The sequence below is a fragment of the Hippoglossus stenolepis genome, chromosome 19 (assembly GCF_022539355.2).
Source record: "Hippoglossus stenolepis isolate QCI-W04-F060 chromosome 19, HSTE1.2, whole genome shotgun sequence".
Classification (NCBI taxonomy): domain Eukaryota; kingdom Metazoa; phylum Chordata; class Actinopteri; order Pleuronectiformes; family Pleuronectidae; genus Hippoglossus; species Hippoglossus stenolepis.
The window spans coordinates 12,581,806-12,603,400 of record NC_061501.1 but is presented as its reverse complement, the minus strand read 5'-3'; the positions used below and the strand labels follow the sequence as shown (position 1 = coordinate 12,603,400).

The 21,595-nt window shown below is 43.5% G+C and overlaps 2 protein-coding genes across 2 annotated transcripts; one reads left to right on the top strand and one right to left on the bottom strand.

Annotated features, from left to right (window-relative positions):
- Positions 1-178: 178 nt before the first annotated feature.
- ccdc191 (coiled-coil domain containing 191) lies at positions 179-15,473 on the top strand. Its single transcript, XM_035143002.2, has 18 exons — positions 179-458; positions 1,864-1,902; positions 2,645-2,780; positions 2,911-3,063; positions 3,256-3,434; positions 3,576-3,799; positions 5,035-5,185; positions 5,339-5,529; positions 5,896-6,145; positions 6,683-7,104; positions 9,701-9,751; positions 9,898-9,989; positions 10,493-10,575; positions 10,700-10,801; positions 10,983-11,126; positions 13,183-13,335; positions 13,992-14,146; positions 15,180-15,473. Exons 1-18 carry the CDS (start codon positions 381-383, stop codon positions 15,409-15,411), a joined length of 2,835 nt encoding a protein of 944 aa, XP_034998893.2. The 5' UTR covers positions 179-380; the 3' UTR covers positions 15,412-15,473.
- zdhhc23b (zinc finger DHHC-type palmitoyltransferase 23b) lies at positions 15,421-21,450 on the bottom strand. The gene is made up of 6 exons (XM_035143008.2): positions 21,248-21,450; positions 19,523-19,677; positions 18,269-18,958; positions 17,557-17,724; positions 16,334-16,603; positions 15,421-16,007 (listed from the first exon to the last, which is right to left on the bottom strand). The coding sequence occupies exons 2-6, from the start codon at positions 19,657-19,659 to the stop codon at positions 15,962-15,964; spliced, it is 1,311 nt and encodes a 436-aa protein (XP_034998899.1). The 5' UTR covers positions 19,660-19,677; positions 21,248-21,450; the 3' UTR covers positions 15,421-15,961.
- Between the last annotated feature and the right edge of the window lie 145 nt (positions 21,451-21,595).

Below are 21,595 nucleotides of genomic sequence, written 5' to 3'. Positions count from 1 at the left end.
TTCGTATTTTCTCTCAGTGTTTGGCACATTTGTGGAGGCAAACACTGTTACTATAGTTACCAAGGAGACGCTAGTGGGAAATGTAGTTCTGTGGTGTTCCGTTTGTCCGACAATTATCGAAGGAAGGAGGCTAATTTACTACATTTCCCAGAAACCAATGCGATCAAACGCTCCGGCAGTTGTGTTTACATCCCTTGTGTTTCGTCAGGGCTTTTTGTAGTGACTTCTGAGAGACTTTTCGTCGATCTAATCCACATTTAAAGTATTTGGCCTTTATATTTAGAGTATTCAAGTGGTTATACTTATAAATAGATATGACATATAGAGTAATGATTTTATGGAATACACTACAGTGGAGGTAAAAGTCGATAACGAAGCAGATGATGACTTTCCCAGGTCACAACCCTCACCTGTTCAGGTGGAGGAGCCTCAACAGGAGTAAAACATCTGCAGACAAGGTAAGTTTACTTTCCTTAACCCTTTGATACACAAGCTATGCGAACACCTTCTAATTATTAGCACAACATGGGTCCAAAATGACCCGTATTCATTTCCTGTGTTATTTCATGGACCAGTGAGTGTTTCTTTGCTATATTCTGTTATAGCTTATTCTTCCTTCTTCATTTTGGAGAAGGCTCCTTTGATTAGTCTTCTATGTCATTAAAGGAGCCTTCTTCATTCAGGAGAGCTGGATTCCGAGACACACCCACAACTCCAGCTTGATTCTGTAGAACATAGTCTAGGTCTTCAGCATCAGAGATTTCCGACTCAGAATCAAGACCAAGAACTGCCTCCTCATTTCCCTCATCCTGCTCTTCATGCAGCATCATTATGACCATTTCAACCGTAAGTCTGAAATGATTGTGACCAGCCATACGAACACTCTGGATAACGAAAATCAAAAGCATATTTTCAAATGCATATGAATCAGTCTATTAAGTATATACTGTTATATTTCGAGTATATAATAAGACTTACATGCATCAGATGTTCAAACGCAGCTGTGTGAAATGAATGGTAGGTGTGTGTAAAAGTGATGTAGAAATACAAAATTTATGAAAACAAGATATTAAATGAATACTTAGAATATTAAGTGATAAAATACATTTGTTTCAAAAATATAGTAAAGAAACACTCAGGAAATGAATACGGGTAATGTTTGACCCATGTTGTGTACAAAAATGATTTTTAATCAAAAAGTAACAAAGAAAACATTTTAATATGTTAATTGGGGAATACCTGAAATACTGAATGATGATATTCATTTGCTGCAAAGATATAGAAAATAAAAACTGAGCCGGGTCACTTTTGACCCATGTTGTGTATCAAAGGGTTATTAAGTTAAAAGTCTTCACAGATGTTAACATGTGTCTACTCTAAGAAATAAAACCCAAGATGCTCACCTCCACTCGTCAATTATGTTTTCACTCTCTTTACCTTTCTGGATTATCAAATCTCCTGGATCATAATTGTACAGAGTGCCCTGTTGGATTTATGAATGAGGTGTAAGTGTGTTAATACTATGTGGCTTGTTTCAGAGGCCAGTTTAGAAATGTCTCACAGCAGGCCTCTCTCAGATCCTCACATCACTGCCGCCTGAGCCAGAGATTGCTGCTCGTAAAGCAACGTCTGGGAAATTACTTTTGAAGTAATCTGCTGGCTAAGGCTAAGCTTTCCTGGAGAACTAATCCGCAGGCATCAGAAATTGGCCCAGCTGTCACATTTGCACATCTACACCCGCAGTTCAAGGTCTCTGTGAGCTTTTCAAGGCAGAAAGGTGACCATGAGAGCAGCGGTTCCACGGGCCTCTCGCTCGCAAACAGTGTCAACTCAACTGAATTTATGTTTTTCTCCCAATAACAGGTGCACGTGAAGAATGGGGATATTGATCAGTGGAGGAAGGTGAGGGCAGCTATGTACAGATGTGGCTTAAAGTGCTGGTATCCTGACAATAAAACTGACTTGGTATCCACCATTCACTATAACATATTCAATAGAAAAGACACATAGGATTGGGTCATACTGGGCTGCAAATTGAAATGTGATAGTTTGAATGTCATGGCGACGGAACATTTGTGTCCACGTCAAACAAAATCTATAGGTTATTTCAAGACCCACATTTATTTTTCCACCATTCAAAGCATCCTGTTCAATCTTGGGTCTGTTTCCCTCTTGCAGCCACAGACAGGGAGGTTGGCTACAGTCTCACGGACCTTAAACTTCTTTAGAATATAAGCAAATGTGGTCACGTGGAACATTAAACCAATTGGAGATGATCTAGTTGCGTTTATATCTTTTTATTTAAACATTCTTGTCCAATATTATCTTTCGTATCTCCTCAGGAAATTCTCTTCTTTTCTTTCCCCTGTCCACATTCAGCACGGTGCACACAAACATACCAAACAGCACAGTGACACATTTTCTCCATTTAAATAGGCTGAACGAGTGATTATAAGATTGAAAACGCTAATTATATATTCCTGAAACATAACATTATAATCTCTTATGTTTTTCACATCCAAGCATCTCTATGAATCATCATTTTCATGCCATTGTACAATATCTTTGTTCTTTTTGTATCATTGTAAACTTAATATGTTTTGCTTTTCCAATGACATCTTTTTGTCCATTTCCTCGTCCTCAGCGGGTGGAGATGGCCTCGGAGTTTGCTGTATCTAAAGTCTTCTCCCACAAGACACCTCAGTCAAGAAGCAGCAGCCGAGCCGTTCCACTGCAAAGCTCTGACCAGTTGAAAGAACACGATGACGCTTACAGTGAAGGTAAGTTAGCCAGTTGCCAAAAATAAACAGAGCTGTCCACAGAGGAGTTCTTTTCCTGTGTAGCTGAGAGTTGACCCGGTGCAGCAGGTTGAACCACGACATTCAGGTTGTTGGTTGTTGCTTCTTGCAGCTCAGGCTCTTCTTAATGGTTGGCTGGGCAGTAAGATGCGGTCGGAGCTGGAGGTGGAGGAGGAAGATGACCTGACGCGCTCCACTGGGAGGAGACGCCCCGCTGCACCGGCTTGTACTCAACCTACCGCCCCAGACTACGACAGCTTTGATGGTAAGAATAAAAACTGTGTCACTCACCCAGATAACCTGTGGCTCATTATTGTTATCAATCACCAGTTCAGAAAATCTGCCCATCGATCAAACCAATCAAAAAACGTACTTTGCGTACAGATGATCTCACGTTAATGACATAAAATCACTCATACAGTTGTTTGAAAACTCCTCACTTGTGCAAAATACTTAGATCTCTACAACTGCCTGACCGAGGAAGAGGAGTACGGCTCTGTTAAAAGCTTCCTACAAGGCCTGATGGAGCAGGAGGTTTTAGACAGTGGGATGATGGAGGAACTGGTGCTGGATGTCGGACAATCAAGAAAGAAGTTCCGGGACCCGCTCATCACAATGGAAGCACGACACCAGCAGGTACGTGACGCTCAAAATTCTTGAAGATGAGATGACTAATGCTGTGGGTTGGAAAATGTCTCCATGACCGAATCAGCTGGAACGAAGGGGACCTACCATTGTGTTCTCATTTGCTCTAATTGCAACTGATTGTCACTGAAGGTGCGAGAGAACAGGGCCCAACGTGACGCAGAGAGGCAGAGCAAGCAGAGAGAGAGAGAGGCTCAGCGGGGAGCCAGAGAGGAGGCAAAGAGGAGGGAGCGAGAGGAGGAGGCGAGGAAGAAGCAGGAGGCGCACAGACAGGCAGAGATGGTGCAGCAGGAGATGGTGCGACTGCGGCGTCAGATGGAGGAGAGGAAAGGCCCGGACCGACTGATTCGACAGAGGTACGGTCTCCATAGCAACCGCCAGCCCTCTGCTGAAGTAGTTACAACAACCCGATATCCAAAATTACCCCATGTTTCCTCACTGATTGCGTTGGATTTGATTTTGGTGGCTCCAACTGCCTATAATGGGTAGAATGGCTTAATGGTAGCTTCCTGACAAGTAAGCCTGTGATGAGCCAGCTCCAAGAATTGTGGAAGTGTCCCCAAAGAGACCAGTGTTGTGTAATCATCTCTCAACATGTGTGTTCTTACAGGCCCAGGTCTGTCTGCCTCGCAACTGTAACTCTGTCTTAAGTAACTTCACTGGAAGCAATCAAAGGCTGTCACCATACAAATATTTAAATTTGATACATCATGAGTGGGAAATTATAAGAAGCTAAAATATTCTTCTTGGAGTAAGGATGTGCGCACAAGGGATTATGAGTGAAAGCATAGACTGTATATATTTACTAGCTGTACTGCAACCAGCCACCTGGGGGCGATCGACATGCTTTGGCTTCATTTTTGAGAAGCAGCAATGTCGTCCATCTTCAATACAGGCAACGAGTGAAACTCTTTTGCAGTGACTTCCACAGTGACAAAAATAACTATTCTCTATTCAATACAAACTGATGTGAAGATATTATATGAACAAAGATATATTCTCAAATATACAACCTTGTTCGCATGCTAACATGCTGATGTTTGGTGTAATGTTCGCTATTTTAATGCTGGCATGCTAATATAAGCTAATTAGCACTAAACACCAAGTACAACTGAGGCTGATGGAAACTTCAATAGTATTTTGTAAATATTTGGCAAATGAAAAATGTGAGTTAAAAATAGATTCATTGCCTTCTCTAGTCCTTCATATTCTTGAGTAATCATTATGGTGTTGTCATTGATGAATTATAATTTTATATTATAGCCATAAAACGCTGGAGTAACTAAGTTTTAAGGGAATTAGAGATATATTATTTAAAAATTAAAAATTTAAAGGTGTTTGCAATAAAATGTGATAAATTCCTGCACAGTTGGGGAAAAACATGAGTGAATCTGTGAAGCTGGATGGAGGAGAGAGTCTGTTTTATTTCTTTATGTGGCGATTAATATGATTATTTGGTGAATTATTGAATGGTAATATACAATTTTATTCATACTGACATTCACACTATTTCTCAGTAATCTTTGGGAACATGAGTTGTTCATCTCAGGGCTGTGGTAGAGTCAGTACTAGTTGTTTGTTTATTCCACAGGGAGAGAGAGAGAATGGAAGGTCAGAAGTCGGCCAGTAACCTCCAGTCAGCTCCAACACATTCTGCAAAACAGCAGCAGCAGCAGCAGGACGCAGAGCAACTGTACAGAGAACAGGCGATTCAAACCATGCTTCACTTGAGCAACCTTAAGGTTGGTACCAGTATTGTGTGTGTGTGTGTGTGTGTGTGTGTGTGTGTGTGTGTGTGTGTGTGTGTGTGTGTGTGTGTGTGTGTGTGTGTGTGTGTGTGTTTGTGTTTGTGGTGCAGGAAATGTAACAATGCTGATGATGTGTGTCTGTTCAAGTGTTTGCAGAGGCATTTTTCTGAATGGTATTCAGTCGTGTTGGACCGAAGGCTTCGTATGGGTAAGGCCGGGGCCCTCTCTGACTGGAAGAGGAAGCTGAGAGCATGGCGAGGCTGGCGGACAGTGGTGTGGGCAGAGCAGAGGCAGCGAGAAGTGGCGAGAACAGAGGAGAGGCTACGGACCGAAAACAGGCAAGAATCATGAAGTGGTAGAGTGCATTCCTCCGCCAAGGCTCACAGAGTCCTTAAAATCAATCAAGCTGCACCAAACTGCACACTCATATATATCAGTTCCCTGAATATACAACATTTTTCTCATCAAGATTCATGTGGCCATCCTTGGGGAAGGTAATAAATGATGAAACGTCCCATTAACCTGTCAACGCCTTTATCACAAATTACACCATGTCTACTAACTCCTCTTTTCTAAATTAGAATATAAATTGTGACATTATCTCTTCAGTTCACTCACTGATAAATGAAACATTTATATCCTGTTAACTTTACTCAACAATAATTGATGTTTGAATATAAAATCCCATCTGTTTCCTCCTCCAGACAATGCCAGCTGGCTGTGGAGAGTGACCGAAGGCGGCTGCTGAAACATTGTGTGAACGAGTGGCGGCTGTGGTGTCGCAAGGAGAGGGAACAACGAGAGCTTTTGGCCCAGCAGCAGGAAACCCGCCGGAAAATGGCCGCTTTAATCAGCGCTGCATCAACAGGCAAACTCAAGCCCCCAGGAGCCCCCCTTGATCGACCAATAATGGCCCCACACGAGGCATCGAATCCACCAGAGACTAGGAAGAAGGTGACAGATGCATTAAATTTAATAGTGGCTCAGATATTACACTGAGTGGAATCATGACTAAAACATTAGGACTGTTCTCAGCAGGAAGTGTGAAAGGCGTCATCACTGAGGCAAACAAGCAAAAAAAAAATTCTCTTCCAATTCTTATCTTTTTGCGTGAGATGAGCTGAACCTTTTTCGGTGCTTCAGCCAGGGAGAAAAAGATTTCCTGCTGAAATATTCACAACTCTGGAGAGAGGGCGAGCAGGAGGAGAAGGGAAACAGAGAGAAATGAGAGGTGTAGGACACGGGAACACAGCTCGAGGGACAGAGGAAGCAGAGCGGGAGATGAAGTTGGAACTGCAGGAGTTCATGGTAGAAGGGAGACATACTTTCCTTATATATATCAGGGTGTAGAGATAGATCGGAGCTTGGTGCTGTTTCTGTGCAACCCCCATAAGCTCTTTATAGACCTCGGCCTAAAGGCGGTGTTTCTGTCCGTGATTCTGTCATCTATAATTTACCAACTTCTCCTCTGTTCTATTACATTCGCTGTAGGGGGATCACCACAGGTCAGGCTCTTTGGCCCGTAACGCCTCTGCACTACATAAGGATAAGATGCCTGCGAGAACCGCGGCACAGCCCACTCAGCCATGGCAGGTGACCCGAAGGCATGCAGCTCCAACTGCTGCTGAGCTCCAGGATGCACGGCAGCAAGGGGTCGGTGGCGGCTTCGCCTCCTCAAAAAGCACCACCTCACCTAGCGACAGGTTTGAGAACAGACACGCCATCCAGCAGCAAGTCATCGCACAACAACGGAGGCTGCTGAAGGTGCAGCAAGAGCAAATTGCACAGCTGAAGGAGGAGCAGAGCGTGAAGGGTTTGGAGGAGGAGACGGAGAAAACTGCACAGTTCTCACAACCATCAAAGCGAAGAGGCTCGAGACCAAAGAGCCGCGACTCTGAGCCCACAGAGCAGAGGTAATGAAAGGCACTGAAGATGTCTGTGGGCTTATCACATTCACACTCAGAGGTTTCCACTCAGAGAGGCCTCACAGTCCCCTTAAATTCAATCAAGCCGCAACAAACTTATTAATATCTGTCCCCTAAATATGCCTGATACATGAATTATTCCCCGGGAAATTGGTGAAAACCCCAAAAGTGAAAAAAATTGCGCAATGTTAAATACATTTCTTGATTTGCCCGCTGATCCGGATCCTCACACAAACATGAATATGTTCTTTCCTGACGCGAATCCCGATCTTCCACCAGGTTTTATGGTAATCCGTCCTGTAGTAGTTGTGTAATCTACCAGACTAACAAACAAACATAACCTCCTTGGCAGAGGTCATTAACTCACCTTGCATCATTGTGCACTCACCAGTGCTTTGACATTAATTTGCAGAATTAATTTTGTAACTTGGAAACAGCGGTGGAAACCTCAGGCTCCATTAGTTAGCAGTACTGGAGCTCTCAGTCATTTCACACAGTCCTCATCAGCACATGGATTCTGCACAACAGATTTTTACATATCAAATTGTCTTTGCATTTTATAGACTTACTATCGATGTGAAAGATTAATATGGATGACAAGAATTTAATTGAAGTGACATGGCATGTCCTGTTTGACATTTCCAGTGCTGTAGACTAATTTGAAGTTTAATATTTTTTATTATTATGGATTCTTTTTTCAGTTGGATTTGAAAATGACCCTGAAAAAACACTGTGGAACAGCATTTCAAATGAGGCTCCAGTTTGTTTAACTCGACACTCATAATTAATTTTTCAGCCTCCAGGTAGAAGCATTAAAATAATACACCACATCCAAATCAGCATTCATTTAAAAGTTCTCAGTTACCTCAAAGACACGCTCTATCATTAATGCAGCAGTTTTAATAGCAAGTCATTTACTGAAGAACTAGTTCACCCTTACTCCGTTTCCTCACTGTTTGGACGAGCTCATGATGCGCGCCTCTTTTTGTTTACTATCGATTTTCTGCACCGACGTCGCAGCAGAGCAACAGCAGATACAACAACGTGGGACGCCACAGTCGAGCAGATCCCTTTAGACATGCTGCATCATCGTGGAGCAGAAACTAAACTTCATTTCAAATTTAAACAACATTGTTTATACATTGTTTGTATAATCAGTAACTGAAACCCTGGACTGAATTATCGATTGAACACACACACACACACACACTGAGACGAGAGGAAAGCAGCATTTTTATGGCTCCACGCCGGCGACAGCCAGCGGTCCGAGGAATTACTGTATGTTTATGGGTTGTCCGTCCGTCTGTTGCATTCCTGTGAACACGATATCTCACCAATGCCTTGAGGGAATTTGTTCAAATCTGGTACATACGTTCCCTTGGACACGCGGATGAACTGATTAGAATTTTGTGGTCAAATTTCACTGTTACCTTTCAAAGCCTTTTTTTCTGCCTCGCGAACATGACATCTTAAGAACGCCTTCAAAGAATCCTTTCAAATTCGGCACAAATGTTCACTCAGACTCGTGGATTAACTGATGGCCACACTAAACATATTTTTAGCCTCTTGAACATAATACCTCAAGTCTGCCTTTAGGGAATTTCTTCAAATATTGATCAGTTGACACTTCAAAGATGAACTGATAAGATTCCAGTGGTCAAAGGTCACAGTGACTTCATAATACTCTGAAGAAAATGTACGTAGACTGAAACTGCCCTGGTTGGCGGAGACCATCTGCCATTATCGGCATCTGCCAATTATCCTAGTTTTTTTTTTGTTGATCTATCGAGTCTTTGCTGCTGTATGGGATTATTTAGTCACTTGGATAGTGTGTATATACTGTGTGTATGTGTTATCCTATACAGTATGATGGCTGGTCTCCCATTCAATCCTTTCTCTGTACAGCGCATTATGAGCTAGACAGCCTCTCGAACTCCACATACCCTCAAATGTGCTATTAGCTCTGAAACTCTCTCAAGATGATGAATAGTCCTTAGCTTCGCTCCCTTCTCTCTCCAGGGTGGAGACTAATGGCACAACAAGTTGGCAGGTTTTTGTGTGTGTGCGCGGACTCTTGAGTGGCCGAGCATGGGAGGAAAGTTTTAACCTTTGTCCGTTATTAGCTTTCCTCATTAAAAACAAATCTCACAGGAGTAAAAGGAAAGAAGATGATCAGTTACAGGAGAATTCAGAGAGAACGGAAGAGCAGGAGGTCGTGTAAAGTTAATGTTTTGAGCTTGTGTAATTATATTTCTGTGACAAAAGATGAAATACGCTTTCCAAGAAGCCTGTACAACCCATCGACTGTATATGAAGATGGACGACACGTCCCTTCTTCCTCACACTGTCCAGTAATGAGGCCAGAATATACGGAAATATGCGATCTTGCACATTTGGAGTCTGCACAGTAGCGATCAGGGGATGGAGCAAGGTCCACGCACTCGACCAATAAAGAGTCAATCACCTGTTTTTAAAGCATCAAATAACAAATCAAAATCTAACTTACCAGAAACCAACCATGAACAAACATCTGTATGATAAGAACTACCTACAATTTATTTGACGTGAACTTTGACTTTTTTAGATTGGTCCATGTCCCATCTGCTAATATGGAGGAGGCAGAGCCTGAAACCAGGTGTGTGTCTGTGCTTCATATCCTATTTTTGAAATGTTCGTATGAATAAAAAGCAAAAAGTTGTTACAGATGTATGTGAATGTGCAGACAGGTTTGTGACAGCTCTTTGTTTCTCTTACCTCTGGCTGTGATTGTTACTGTTGCAGGGAACAGAGAGTTTCCGCAGAGACCGACAATCAGCGGACGCCTCCGAGGAAAGCTGTCACATGTCAGACATGCCCTCCTCCAATCATCTCCGGTCAGTCCTACACTATTCAAGCTCAACACAGCGACTCACATACAGTATACACAGAAACACACAGAGACTCTTATAGAGGAAATTGCTTGACCTTGAGTCACGAGTATGTCAGACGAACTGCAGACACTATAGCCTGTAGGCAGATGTATAGAGAAGTCCTTCAACAGCAGCACTGATGCTACCTTAACATCCACGTTGAGAATTTTATATAAGAGTGAAACATACATAAACACACATATCCTCTGGATGGAGTGATGATTGTCCTTTCAAAACTTTAAAAAAATGTAAAACCCGGTTGACTAAGCTGGTTAGTACATTACATACAGAGGGAATTTGAGGATGGACAATCGTCATACTGTTTCGTCTGCTTGTGTTAAGACGTTGTAAAGTGGCGATGATGAATTCTTTCTGCCATAATGCATAAAAAAAGTCAAGAAATATATATCTTGAAAAAAATGCACATATCCTCTCCTGAGAATAACAGACTCACCCTAATCCCTCAGCCATGGAGGCCCGCGCCCGCCAACGCACAGAGCGAAGGAAGGAAATCGAGGAGCTCAAGAGAAAGAAGGAGGAGGAGAAGCTGGTGAGAGATTGGGAAGTCGTGTTCAGGAGAGCTGAAGTGCTTTGTACCGTCGTGGCAAGTTGTAATTGTTTGACGGCATGTTGTGGGGGGGAAAGAACATAACCAAAGAACCTGATGTTTCCAGGCTGAGATGAAAGCAGCTGAGGAGCAGAGAAAGAGCGAGGAGGAGGAGGAAAAACGCAGAGCAGCAGAAAAGAGGAGGGAGGAGAAGAGGCTGGAAAGAGAAGTGAGACGTGTTACATATTTCATGGATGTTCACAAAGTTATGAGCCAAAATACGTGAAGCAGTCGAGGAGATGACTGCTTCTTGTATTCTGACTCATATTTATAAGCTAGTGACTTAACACGACACATTGTGACACATTGCAGAATATTAAATGAATGTCACTTTCTGTGTGTGTTTGCAGAGGGAAGAGGAAAGTAAGAGGCAGGTGAAAAGGCAGCAAGAGCTCCTGAAAGTCGCCCGTCAACACTACCTAGGAACCTTGTTGCTACGGAGAGGCCTGGCGCCGTGGAAACGCCTCATTCAGCTCAAACGAGCCAACACACAGGTAAATCACCTGTCGTACGTGCACGGCATTAGCACGCACACTCACACACACACACAATTTCCCTGAAAACTTAATCTGCTCTCAGTCCTCCCAGAGAACCCAGGAGGCGTTCTTGAGTCTGGCCTCAGCTTTTAAAAATCTTATTTAAATGGGAAATTGTGCTTTGGGCGTTTCATTATCTCACACGTTGTCGGAAACGAATTTCAATAAGCAAAGGAGAGAAAATTTGACATCCAGAGGTAAATGTGGCACGAACCTCCCAGGCGAGGTAAATGCCGAGAATGTGAATAATACAAAAAAAGCCTCCCCGGTTATAGACTTGCTTGAACATTAAAAAGAGCGCATATAATAGTGTTTGAGAAGCTGTTATCTGCTGTAGAGGTGATGTGCTCACAGACTCTATTGAAGGCTTTTTATCATTCAGAAGTGGCCACAGCACACACACATTACCAGAACCTGCTACTTTTATGTACTTTTTCTTTGCAGTCAATCACAAAGGCAGAAATCACACTGTTGGAAAATGTCATGAATTTCCAAATTATCACAATTATCAGTATTGTATAGTTAAAATGTCCTGAAAAAGTACTGATACACAAACTTAAAGGCATTTAAGAAATTTGTATTTGTTTGTAAAGAAACTTCCCATAATGCAGATTTAAATGAACACAACCTCAGATAAGTAAATGTGCAAAGTCGTGCATATTGTTCTTCTAAAGTCTTTGTTAAATGTCGGCCAAAGTAATTTCAGAAGAGCATGATAATGCTGGATGCTGCTTGTTTGGTTCCAGCTCCGTGTGAGTCTCCACTGCATTTTACATCATTTACGGTTTCTCTCCGAGCAGCGGAGTCAGGTTGTTAAGTGCAGACATTGACCCCAAAATATCAGCGTTTGTTAAACGCACACAATTTGCTGACAGTGGAATGGTATCAGCTGCTGATCACGGAGCACAAGCAGCTCTCCTGCTGTCACTGCGTAACCGCTCCTTCTGAATCACAATCGGGGGTTTATTTCCAAATAGGTTCACACATACAAGGAATTTGCTGCGATGTGTTTGTGCATGAGCATAAATATACATATATAAAAATAGGGAAAAGTAAGAAAAATACTCTTAACACTAGAGAAAAGATGTTTGCAATATGAATGTTGGATATGTAGGTTTGTGCAGTCTGAGAGTTATTGGCGACAGAAAGTTCCAGGTTTCACAGTCTCAGGTGAGGACATGGATGAAGTGAAATGATGGAGTCCTGGGCCTGAGGGATGAGAACGTCCTCCATGTTTCTACTACATATAACAAATCCACATTGTTTGGAGACTTGTTAACTTTGGTTGATGCTGGAAAGTTCTGACCAAATCACCATGATAATAACAGCAATGAAACAAAAACACTTTTTTACCATTTTACTGTGGTATATATATATATATTTATTTTATTTGTTTTTATTTGTTCTATGACGATTATTCCACCTTAGAATTATCCATCTGTTGGTGCTGTACTTTCCCTGATATTAAGCACTTTGATTTTCAGAGGTGCTATAGAAAGTTTATTATTATTATTATGAAGTAACACAAACCACATGCTGTGTATCCACAGGCAACCCACTCCAACACCTTTAATAGTCTGATGATTGTGAGCAATGAGCAAACTGTTTTTGGTAAAAATACTCACTTGGCATCTAAATTAAACCCAGCAAGCCAACAGCAAAGACACAAACCACACAGATACCCTCCATGCAACGACACTTATACTCTTGGAATGTACGATCAAAGCAGAGACACGCACTCAAACAAAGTGAAAACGTCCACACCAGCTCAGAACACACCTTTCTAACTGAATTCCCTCAACGTCATTGTCAATTCATCTTCCAAATGTTCCCTTCCTTTGTCACAACATCATAAGGAAATACAGAAAACCCTCTGCATACATGCTTCACAGCGAGATAAAAATCCCCTCTGGGCCCTTCTTCACTTCATACCACTCCATTATTTCTACCTGGCGCATGTGATTGAGTTTGGATGCTTTCACCATCGCCACTTTTTCTTTTCAATCACCGCCAGCTGGCCGAGAGTCATCACAATCTCCTCCTCCTGAAGAGCTGCACACTCGGCTGGCAGCAATCAACAAGAGAGGCCCTGTCTGGGAAAGAAGCTTCTGCTGACCAACTGCACCGGCACTGTCTGCTTCAGAGGAGCTTAAGCTGCTGGATGAGAGTGTGTATATACACCCACACCCACACCCACACACACACACACACACACACACACACACACACCTCAACAAGGATTGCAGCTGCCCCCAATCTTCTGACACTGTCCTCTCCCAAATACCTGTTGCATTTTCATGTGGCCAGTCTTGAAAAACAAACATTATAAAGTGATTTTCTTGTTTAAGTCGGTGCCATCTCTTTCACCTCGCCCCCCCTAACTTTTATTGATTTAACTGCCGAGTTGAATCAATAAAAGGTGTTGAGTGACAATGAGCAGCATTTTCCAGCTTTGGAAGTGGAAGATAAATCATTTGTGTGGCAAATGTTGCACCTTTAAACTAGAGTGACACTCAGTGGAGTAAAGCTCTGCCCAGGCCCCAACAATCCAAACATGATTGTTTCATTCATAAAGTACAAATATAAAAGAAAAAAGATCTGAGCAGTATTCCATGAAAAATTCACAAAAATCATCAATATCTAATTTCTTTAAGAAACTCACAGAAAAACACTCGGCCCATACCCCACCCTTTCACAGAGTTTCAATAAAATCATTTCCGTAGTTTAAGCATAATCCTGCAAACAGTCAGACCAACAGCAATGACAACACAACGTCCATGGAGGTGAACATCCCTGTCTCTAAGTGAGCGTGGTCTGTTTCAGCTGAGGGACTGGCGGCGGATTCAGCAGGAGCAAGCCGAGCGTTTCTATCGCACACGCACTCTGAGGAGGTTTCTGCTGGCGCTGCTCAACTATGTGACCCAGGAGAGGCTGGATGACTGGGACCGTCGGGAGCTGGCTCAGAAGCACAACAACAGGTCTGCTACACAGCACTCGGCCATATGTTCACTGTATGGACGCTGCAGTGTGCTCCTCTGGAGACACTTACTAACAGGGTGTCTTATAAATACAAGATGGGATGTAATTTCAGACCAATCGGACTACAGTACACAACGATACCACGATGCCTTGACATTAATTTAATATAAAGACTCTCAAAGGCCTTTTCTACTTAAAGTTTAAGACTGGGCTTTACTTTCCTCTGTTGTAAGTACGACAGTTAAAGACAAAGAGTCGACACTGCAACATCCATTGAATAAGAAGTTGTTACACATTTACCACGATGAAATATGAGCAGTGGTGACGCACCGACACATATTTTGTCCTTTTTACAGCAACTGCCTGAGCACTAGATTGTAAATGACACCGTCATCTCCTCGTCTTCAGCGGAGTGACTCGCATCTGCTGTTCCCTGCAAACGTCTCTTTGTGTTATAATTAATGGGAGTCGGTTTCCGCTCTTGCCAACTTGATTTGGCATAGAGAGAGTGGTTCTGGACTAAATGGTTTCTGACCCAGAGTAACAGAACATTTATTTGCAGCATTAATCCTCTTCCCCTCTATCTTGTACTCAATTCATTTTGTAATGTGACTCTAACGAGACTAAGAATTGGTTGCTATGCTACCAGATTTTTCAGGCTGTCATCGGGCACAGCAGAGATTTGTGGTAAATGCAAACTTTACTATTTTATAACAACTATAACTAACATTACTGTTACCAATATGGACCTTTTCCTACTGTGATTAATGATCACTGTAGCAATGTTCCAACTTTCTGATTTAACTGTCACTGCCACTAAATATGAACTTCAGCTTCCAAGGCCAGGTCGGCTAAATGACCACAGCCTGCAGGTGAATTTTCAATGGCCACCCAGCTGCCACTGTCACCGAGCCCCAAGTAACGTCATGTGAAAACTCATTAGGTGTTGTCAACTTGCAGGTCTCTGTAATTTAGCTTCTTATTGCCCACTTGCTCTGTTCCCATCTGTCCCTCCATCTGCCTTCGATTTAGACGGGTGCTGCGGCGATGTTTCCTGGCCTGGAGGCCGCTTCCGTGTTTGCTGCGCAGGGAAAGGCAGCGGGAGACGCGGCGGGAGAAGCTGGGACGGAAAGTGAGCGAAGTCCTGCCTGATTTCTGCTCGCTACCACCGCTAAGCCCCTGGGAGAGAGAGTCGGAACTGCCCACTCACACAGAGGACACACAAACTGTGCCGAGGACACTCATAGAAACACAAAGAAAGTGAATACAAGCGCACATTTCTCACATCCTTTTAATAAAAATAAATAGAAATTCATTTCATACAAACATGTGGACGCATACAATTACTAGGATTCAAAAATGTTTTCAATCTCTGTGACAACTTCAAATCAGCGAAAGTGAACTTCTCTAGCTGACAATAATGTGTATTGATTTATTAGCTTCTTTCATAATAATAGGAGTCAGTCTGAACAAGGTCAGAAGACTATGTAATAAATTCATATCTACCCAATCATTCATTATGTTTAATGCAATGACAGGTCACAGAATTTTAATTAGACTGATTATCTGGCTGGTGCAGGGATGTTTCATTTACCTGTGACATAAATATGCGCGGCACGTTTCAGAAGGCCAGGTGAGCTGTTCACCTTCGTGAATGCACTGCAGATGAATGCGTGTGAAGGATGGAGGAGGAGGTGAAGTGTGCAGAGAGACCATCCTTCTCAATGATGTGCAGCCCATGTGTTACTGGACTGATGCAGAAGCATCATTATGTCGCTGTGCTCAGAGAAAACATCCTAACGAGGATCTACAGATCACTCGCTCTCATGTCCCTCTAGTTTGTCGGCTCCGACCAAGGCACTGGAATGTAGAGGAAACATAAAGACAACGTTCAAATCAAAGGAAGACATCCAGTGTTACATTAATGGCAGTGAACACATCTTGTTGAAGTTTGTCCTCGTTACTGCTGCGTGATAAAGTCAGCGAAAGTCAGGTGGCATCTGAATAGCCGCAGAGAGTCGGTGATAAGTCCTCCCAACAAAAGACGGCCAGCGAACTTAAGTCAGTGTGAGAGGAGCCATGCTGCCATCCGGTGGACAGGAACAGGACAGCAGCCATTATCACCCACCACAACCCCCCCCACCTCAAACTGTTTTTTTAAATCAGGCTGCGTAACAATCTCTTACACCAGGTCTGTTCGGTCGAGAGAGGTAGGACTCAGTTTGTCCCCCATGGCCATGAACTCGGCCCAGTTGCCACGGAAACCCAGAGAGTAGACGCCCGTGTCGACCACGAGCCCCCAGCAGGCGCTGCGAGCGGTCCTGTCTCGCAGAGCGCCGCGTGCCTCGCGCTCGGTCACGTTGTGGCTGACGTTGATGACCTGCATCACGAGCAGGTGAAGCAGCCCGGCGGTGACGATGCTGCTGTACCAGGCGCAGGTGAAGCCAAGAGCAGCGCTGGAAACAGACAAGGAGAAGAGATGGTGTAACCTGCTGCCAGATAACAATGAATCACCACCCACACACACACACAAACACCAAACTTACAAGGTCATTACTCTTTATATAAATGACTGGGTGGGCTTGTAACCACAGAAAATTAATTTAGCCTAAACCTGCAAAACTATAAAGTAGTCAGTGTGAGCCTTTTAACAGTGGATGTGTTGTCTGAGGTTGAGAAACATCTTCTGAAGACTCACTTAAAGTGTGCGATGCCGACAGCACTGCCAGAGCACGTTATTTAATCTACCGCTCTTCTACCACTCTCTTGTTGCTCCCAGCACAAGTCTCCTCTCTAGCAGCTCGACAGGATTCACTCCAAGATGCTCTGTGAAACTGATTCAACCCTGTTCTGAAGGAGGCCTCGTGTCCAATAAGCAAGAACCTCAGACAAAGTTATTTTATCTGTATTTTGGGGTGAGTTCTGGGAAAAATTTCCGAATGCCCCACAGTGCCTCGGTTTAAATATACAGTTTCTATTGGCTATTAAAAGAAGGCCATTTTGATTGCTGCTTCGAGGTTATCTGCAGTTGCCTGTTTCCATGAGTTCCATGTGAACTGTGGATAAACCCTGATGCCGAGTTATTCCTTTTAGGCATAAAATGTTAATTATTGAGCGATTCAGGAGATGTTTAAATTTGTTTTGTGCAGAATTGTAATAAAAAATTAATGTTTTTCCATTACATTTCTCAACCAATATTCATTAAGACAAGTAAACCAAAAAATGGTGGTGGCAGTTCTTTATACAATGGAAGGAAAATTGAGGTCAATATCGATATTAACATGAAAAGGAATAGTTTGACATTTTGGGAAATAACCCTTTTTGCGTTCTTGCCACAAGTTAAATAAGTAATAATACCATTTGCATGTTTGTGCCGACTAGAAAGTGTGCGTGTCGGTGTTTTCAATACCTGTACTGGTCGTAGACGCCCGGGCAGTAGAGCAGGGAGGTAAGCAGGGGTTGGGTCGGACACACGCTCTGCAGCACCAGGCTGATCCCGTACACAGACGTCGACAGGAAGAGGACGAGTAAGAGCAGGAAGCTGCGGTGATTGGCCTGCCCCACACAGCTGTTTATCCTACCCCGGCAACGACGGACAGGGAGCAAACACACAAGTACAGACACACACACACACACAGACAGAACATTGTACTAAGACTCGAGGGATATATACGACACATAAGACAAGCAGGAACACACATATACTGTAGGAAAGGACTGGAGGGAAGCAAGGAGATGTTCACTTGGAGCTGGAGTTACGATGCATGTGATGTTTGACTCGACATGCAAATATGGTCAATGAAGACAAAGCAGAAACTCTGTATTAAACTCACAGAAACCACTGAATGCATTTCCATTTTCCTTCCATTTGGCCTATTTATTTATGGGACTGATATCTATGAGTGTGTGTGTAGTTTGCTGCAGCTTGATGAGTTTGCTTTACTCAATGCCATTCACGTTTAGAAAATGTAACTAATGTTTGCACTATAGATTATGTGTGAAGAAGAAAAGCAGACAAACCACAGCAGTGTTTCAGATGCAAGACAAACAGCTGCACAAACACAACAGTGGAAGAAACAGGGAAGACGGGCCGAGTGAAAGGCTTTTTAAATGGAACCCACCAGACGCAGTGGTGGTCGAGACGCAGCACGCACACACCACAGATCCGACAGTGTCCCGCCCTCGGGGGCTGCACCGCCCTGCACACTGGACACCAGTTCCTTTGGCTGCTCTCCTTCGGCTCCATCCCTGATTGCTCCCGTGACCCTGTCCAGTTGGGTACTGTCATCGTCACATCCTGCTTCCCTCCGTTGGCGGCGTGGTCCCTGTCTGCCAGAGGGCTGTAATATGTCACTGTGCTGTGGATATCATCTGGCTTTGGCAGCACGGCGCCAGGTTCTCTCTTAGTGTGGACGAGAGCTACCAGAGTGAGGATTACCCCCACAGTCACCACCGAAAGCTGGACCAGGCTGATATCCCCACGGGGAAACACCTCTGTGACGAACATGTAGTAAGTGTAAGCCAGGGAGAAGAGAGCGAGGCTGAGGAAGAAGAGTGTCCGTCCCTTCTTGCGGTGGGTGACGTAGTAGTACCACAACACCAGAACGGGCAGAGCCGTCAGAACCACAATGCCGAGCAGGAAGTGAAGAGCAGCAAGGTGCAGCAGGACAGGAAGGAGAATAAGAGGAGGGATGACAGACAGCTCCACTTTGCGGGCTCCGCCCCACAGCCAGGGCACGCGAATCCGGTCATTGACGACTGCTGAGACCTGTGACAGGGATTCAGGATTCTGGGATTCCCTCTTCAGAAACCTGACGGGGAAAACAGGATTATACTTTTACAACATGAGCTAAAATTTCCCATTCACTTAGCTCTCTTAACTCTGCCTGTACTGTTGAGTCAATCTGACTAAAAACCCAATTTGGTCTTTGCAAACTGAAGTGTGTTTATTTATTTACAGCAGGGATCCGATAACAAGTGGTCACTCGAGACACACTCTGATGCCCGGTGTGAACTGATGAACTCTGAGTCATCCACATGTGATGGGATCATTTTGAGGTGGATGTCAATACCAGGTCCGAACGGGTGTTTTACATTCATTTGGCCAATTAATCAATTAATTCCCAAAACAGTGTCAACAAGATAAAGTCATTTCACTCCTTGGTTTGTAAACTTTTGTGTTGGAAGGTTTTTTGAAACCAGACTTTAATATAAACAAACTTCTTTATGTAATCAGTGTGGTCGCTCTTGGCTGGTCACTCAAGCTAATACAGCTTTCAGGCCCTTCTGCTTTAGATCCACTTTCCAGACCCGGAGTCTACGTCCATTTTTGGTCACAGCCTGTGGTTGCACCCCTAGAGTTAGATGTCTCTGACCTGTCACAAACGTCATCCAGGTCCTCGCAGTCACAGCAGCAGGCTGCGACATGGCTGCGCTCCCCGTGTCTGTTTACATACTCGCAGCAGCACAAGGACTCATCCTCCTCCCGCACCTTGTTGGCTCGTTTCTTCATGACAAACAGCCTGGCAGCCTGTGACAAGTTAAAAAAAAAAACATCAACAATCCTTAACTGAACTTGCGTAGGCGTTATGAGAAAGACAGTTTAAGGCAGATGAGAGACAGAGGTGAGATAATTGACATTTGCACGGTGCTTTAGATGGTGGATCCAAACTGATTTCCACCATCATTGCCAACACTGCAAAGCAGACCCCGCTCATTTGATCCTATCCAATCCACCTCCTGTCCTCACATCTGTCACACTGTAAGAAAGTGAACAGCCTCAATGCTGCAGCTTTAAAGCCCCACGGTTCAGAGAGCAGCTGAGTCAGCGGCAGCGTTTGTAGCAGGTCTTCAGTCTCCTCTTGATCACAGAGAGCAACACCGGATGAGGGGGATTAATCCTTCAGCTCAATTAAACCTCTCTGGGGGCATGTGGCTCTGTTGAGGAGGCCTGTGTGAGACTGATTCACAAAAAATCTGAGCGTGTGTTATTACTATTGTCCAGCCACTGATCAAACTAACAGTAAAAAAGGGACATAAAGGTCAGCAGCACCAGAGAAGACAGATGACACAACATGTTCTGATTAATGGGAGTGTGGTAGAGCCGAACAGCACACCTGCTCCCTGACCACAACAAAAAAACAAGACATATACTGCTGCAAGGATTCATGACAGTGGTGCTAAGCAGTTTTATGTCCTGATGTAACACTTTATTTCCTGTGGTATACACTTCTTTTGACTTGCAATTGCTGCAGGACATTGAATAGCACTGCAGAAAGAAATAAAAACAGCCCTGTATCCCTGTGAAGACATAGATGAAGACACAGATGTCTGTAGTTCTGAGTGAGGCCTCATGATAATCAGCTGTAATTAAGAACAGGGATGTATTCTGTAGAGATCAAGTTAACAGACCAGAAGACAGAAAATCAATATGCAACTATTTTGATAAACGCTACTTTTAATAAATAATTGTGGTGTTTATGTGCAGACCTCTGTAACTAAGCTTCTTTTTTGTTTATCCTGAATATTTCAGGGCCAAAATCCAGGCTTCGGTGCATATATCTGAAAGTAGTTTTACGAAATGTGATTGTGGCTTGATATTTTACAGTTTAACCACATATCAAGATAAATAACTATAAATAAAAAGAAAACACAAATACAACCAAATGTATAGAACCTGTATCAGGAAAATAAACAGTGTTATCGCATTAGAATAAAAAACTGGAATCTTTTCTTCATTGTTTATTTTCTAAATTAAAAGTTTTTATATTTAAAAACATAAACACTGATATGCCGGTGAAAGGCTTGTATAGGACAGTATGTATCGGCTAAACGATTAATCGGTCTCTACAGTGAACATTGAAGTCGATGTAACTTGATAGTAGGTTCGTTGAGTGTTTCCTGGGCAGCACTGACACATCATACTTCATGTTCTTCATGCTTCTCGTGTATTAGCACTTTCACAAAGTTCACAGTTCAGTCTGGAGGCTGCTCATCACAGATTTCAGTTCAAACATGTCCGGAAGCGACACATGGCAACAACTACATCTCAAACACAACGTGAGTTACACAACAGAAGATAAACAGAGGAGTTAACAGACCTGAGCACTGAGCTGCTACATGCCGACAGGTTCCGGTAAATATCGACTGGACGGTATCTTCCGCCGGGCTCCTGAGCGGAAGTGTCCGTCCCGGTGACGGCTCTGGTTTCCGGTGTACCGCTCTGTGTTGTTGTCGTGTGGACGATACCGGAACAACAGCAGCAGCTGCAGCGGGAGACCCGACGTTTAATATGGAGTCTGTGGTTCAAGCTTCCGGGTGGAGTGCTTACCGCTGGTGACGTCACAGGAGGTGGACTCTCTCTCACTCTCTCTCTCCCCACACACACACACAGTAACAGAGTAGCACACAGACAGAAACACTGACACACAAAAACACACATTTCCACA

Excerpts from the sequence above, each read along its gene's own strand:
- ccdc191 (XM_035143002.2), top strand. The coding sequence starts at position 381 with ATGATGACTTTCCCAGGTCACAACCCTCACCTGTTCAGGTGGAGGAGC. Across the intron at positions 3,435-3,575 it reads TGGAAGCACGACACCAGCAG|GTGCGAGAGAACAGGGCCCA; the intron begins GTACGTGACGCT and ends TTGTCACTGAAG. Across the intron at positions 3,800-5,034 it reads GACCGACTGATTCGACAGAG|GGAGAGAGAGAGAATGGAAG; the intron begins GTACGGTCTCCA and ends TTTATTCCACAG.
- zdhhc23b (XM_035143008.2), bottom strand. The coding sequence starts at position 19,659 with ATGAAGAAACGAGCCAACAAGGTGCGGGAGGAGGATGAGTCCTTGTGC. Across the intron at positions 16,604-17,556 it reads GGCGTCTACGACCAGTACAG|CGCTGCTCTTGGCTTCACCT; the intron begins GTATTGAAAACA and ends GTCTGTTTCCAG. Across the intron at positions 16,008-16,333 it reads CTCGACCGAACAGACCTGGT|TGCCTTGGTCGGAGCCGACA; the intron begins GTAAGAGATTGT and ends TCTACATTCCAG.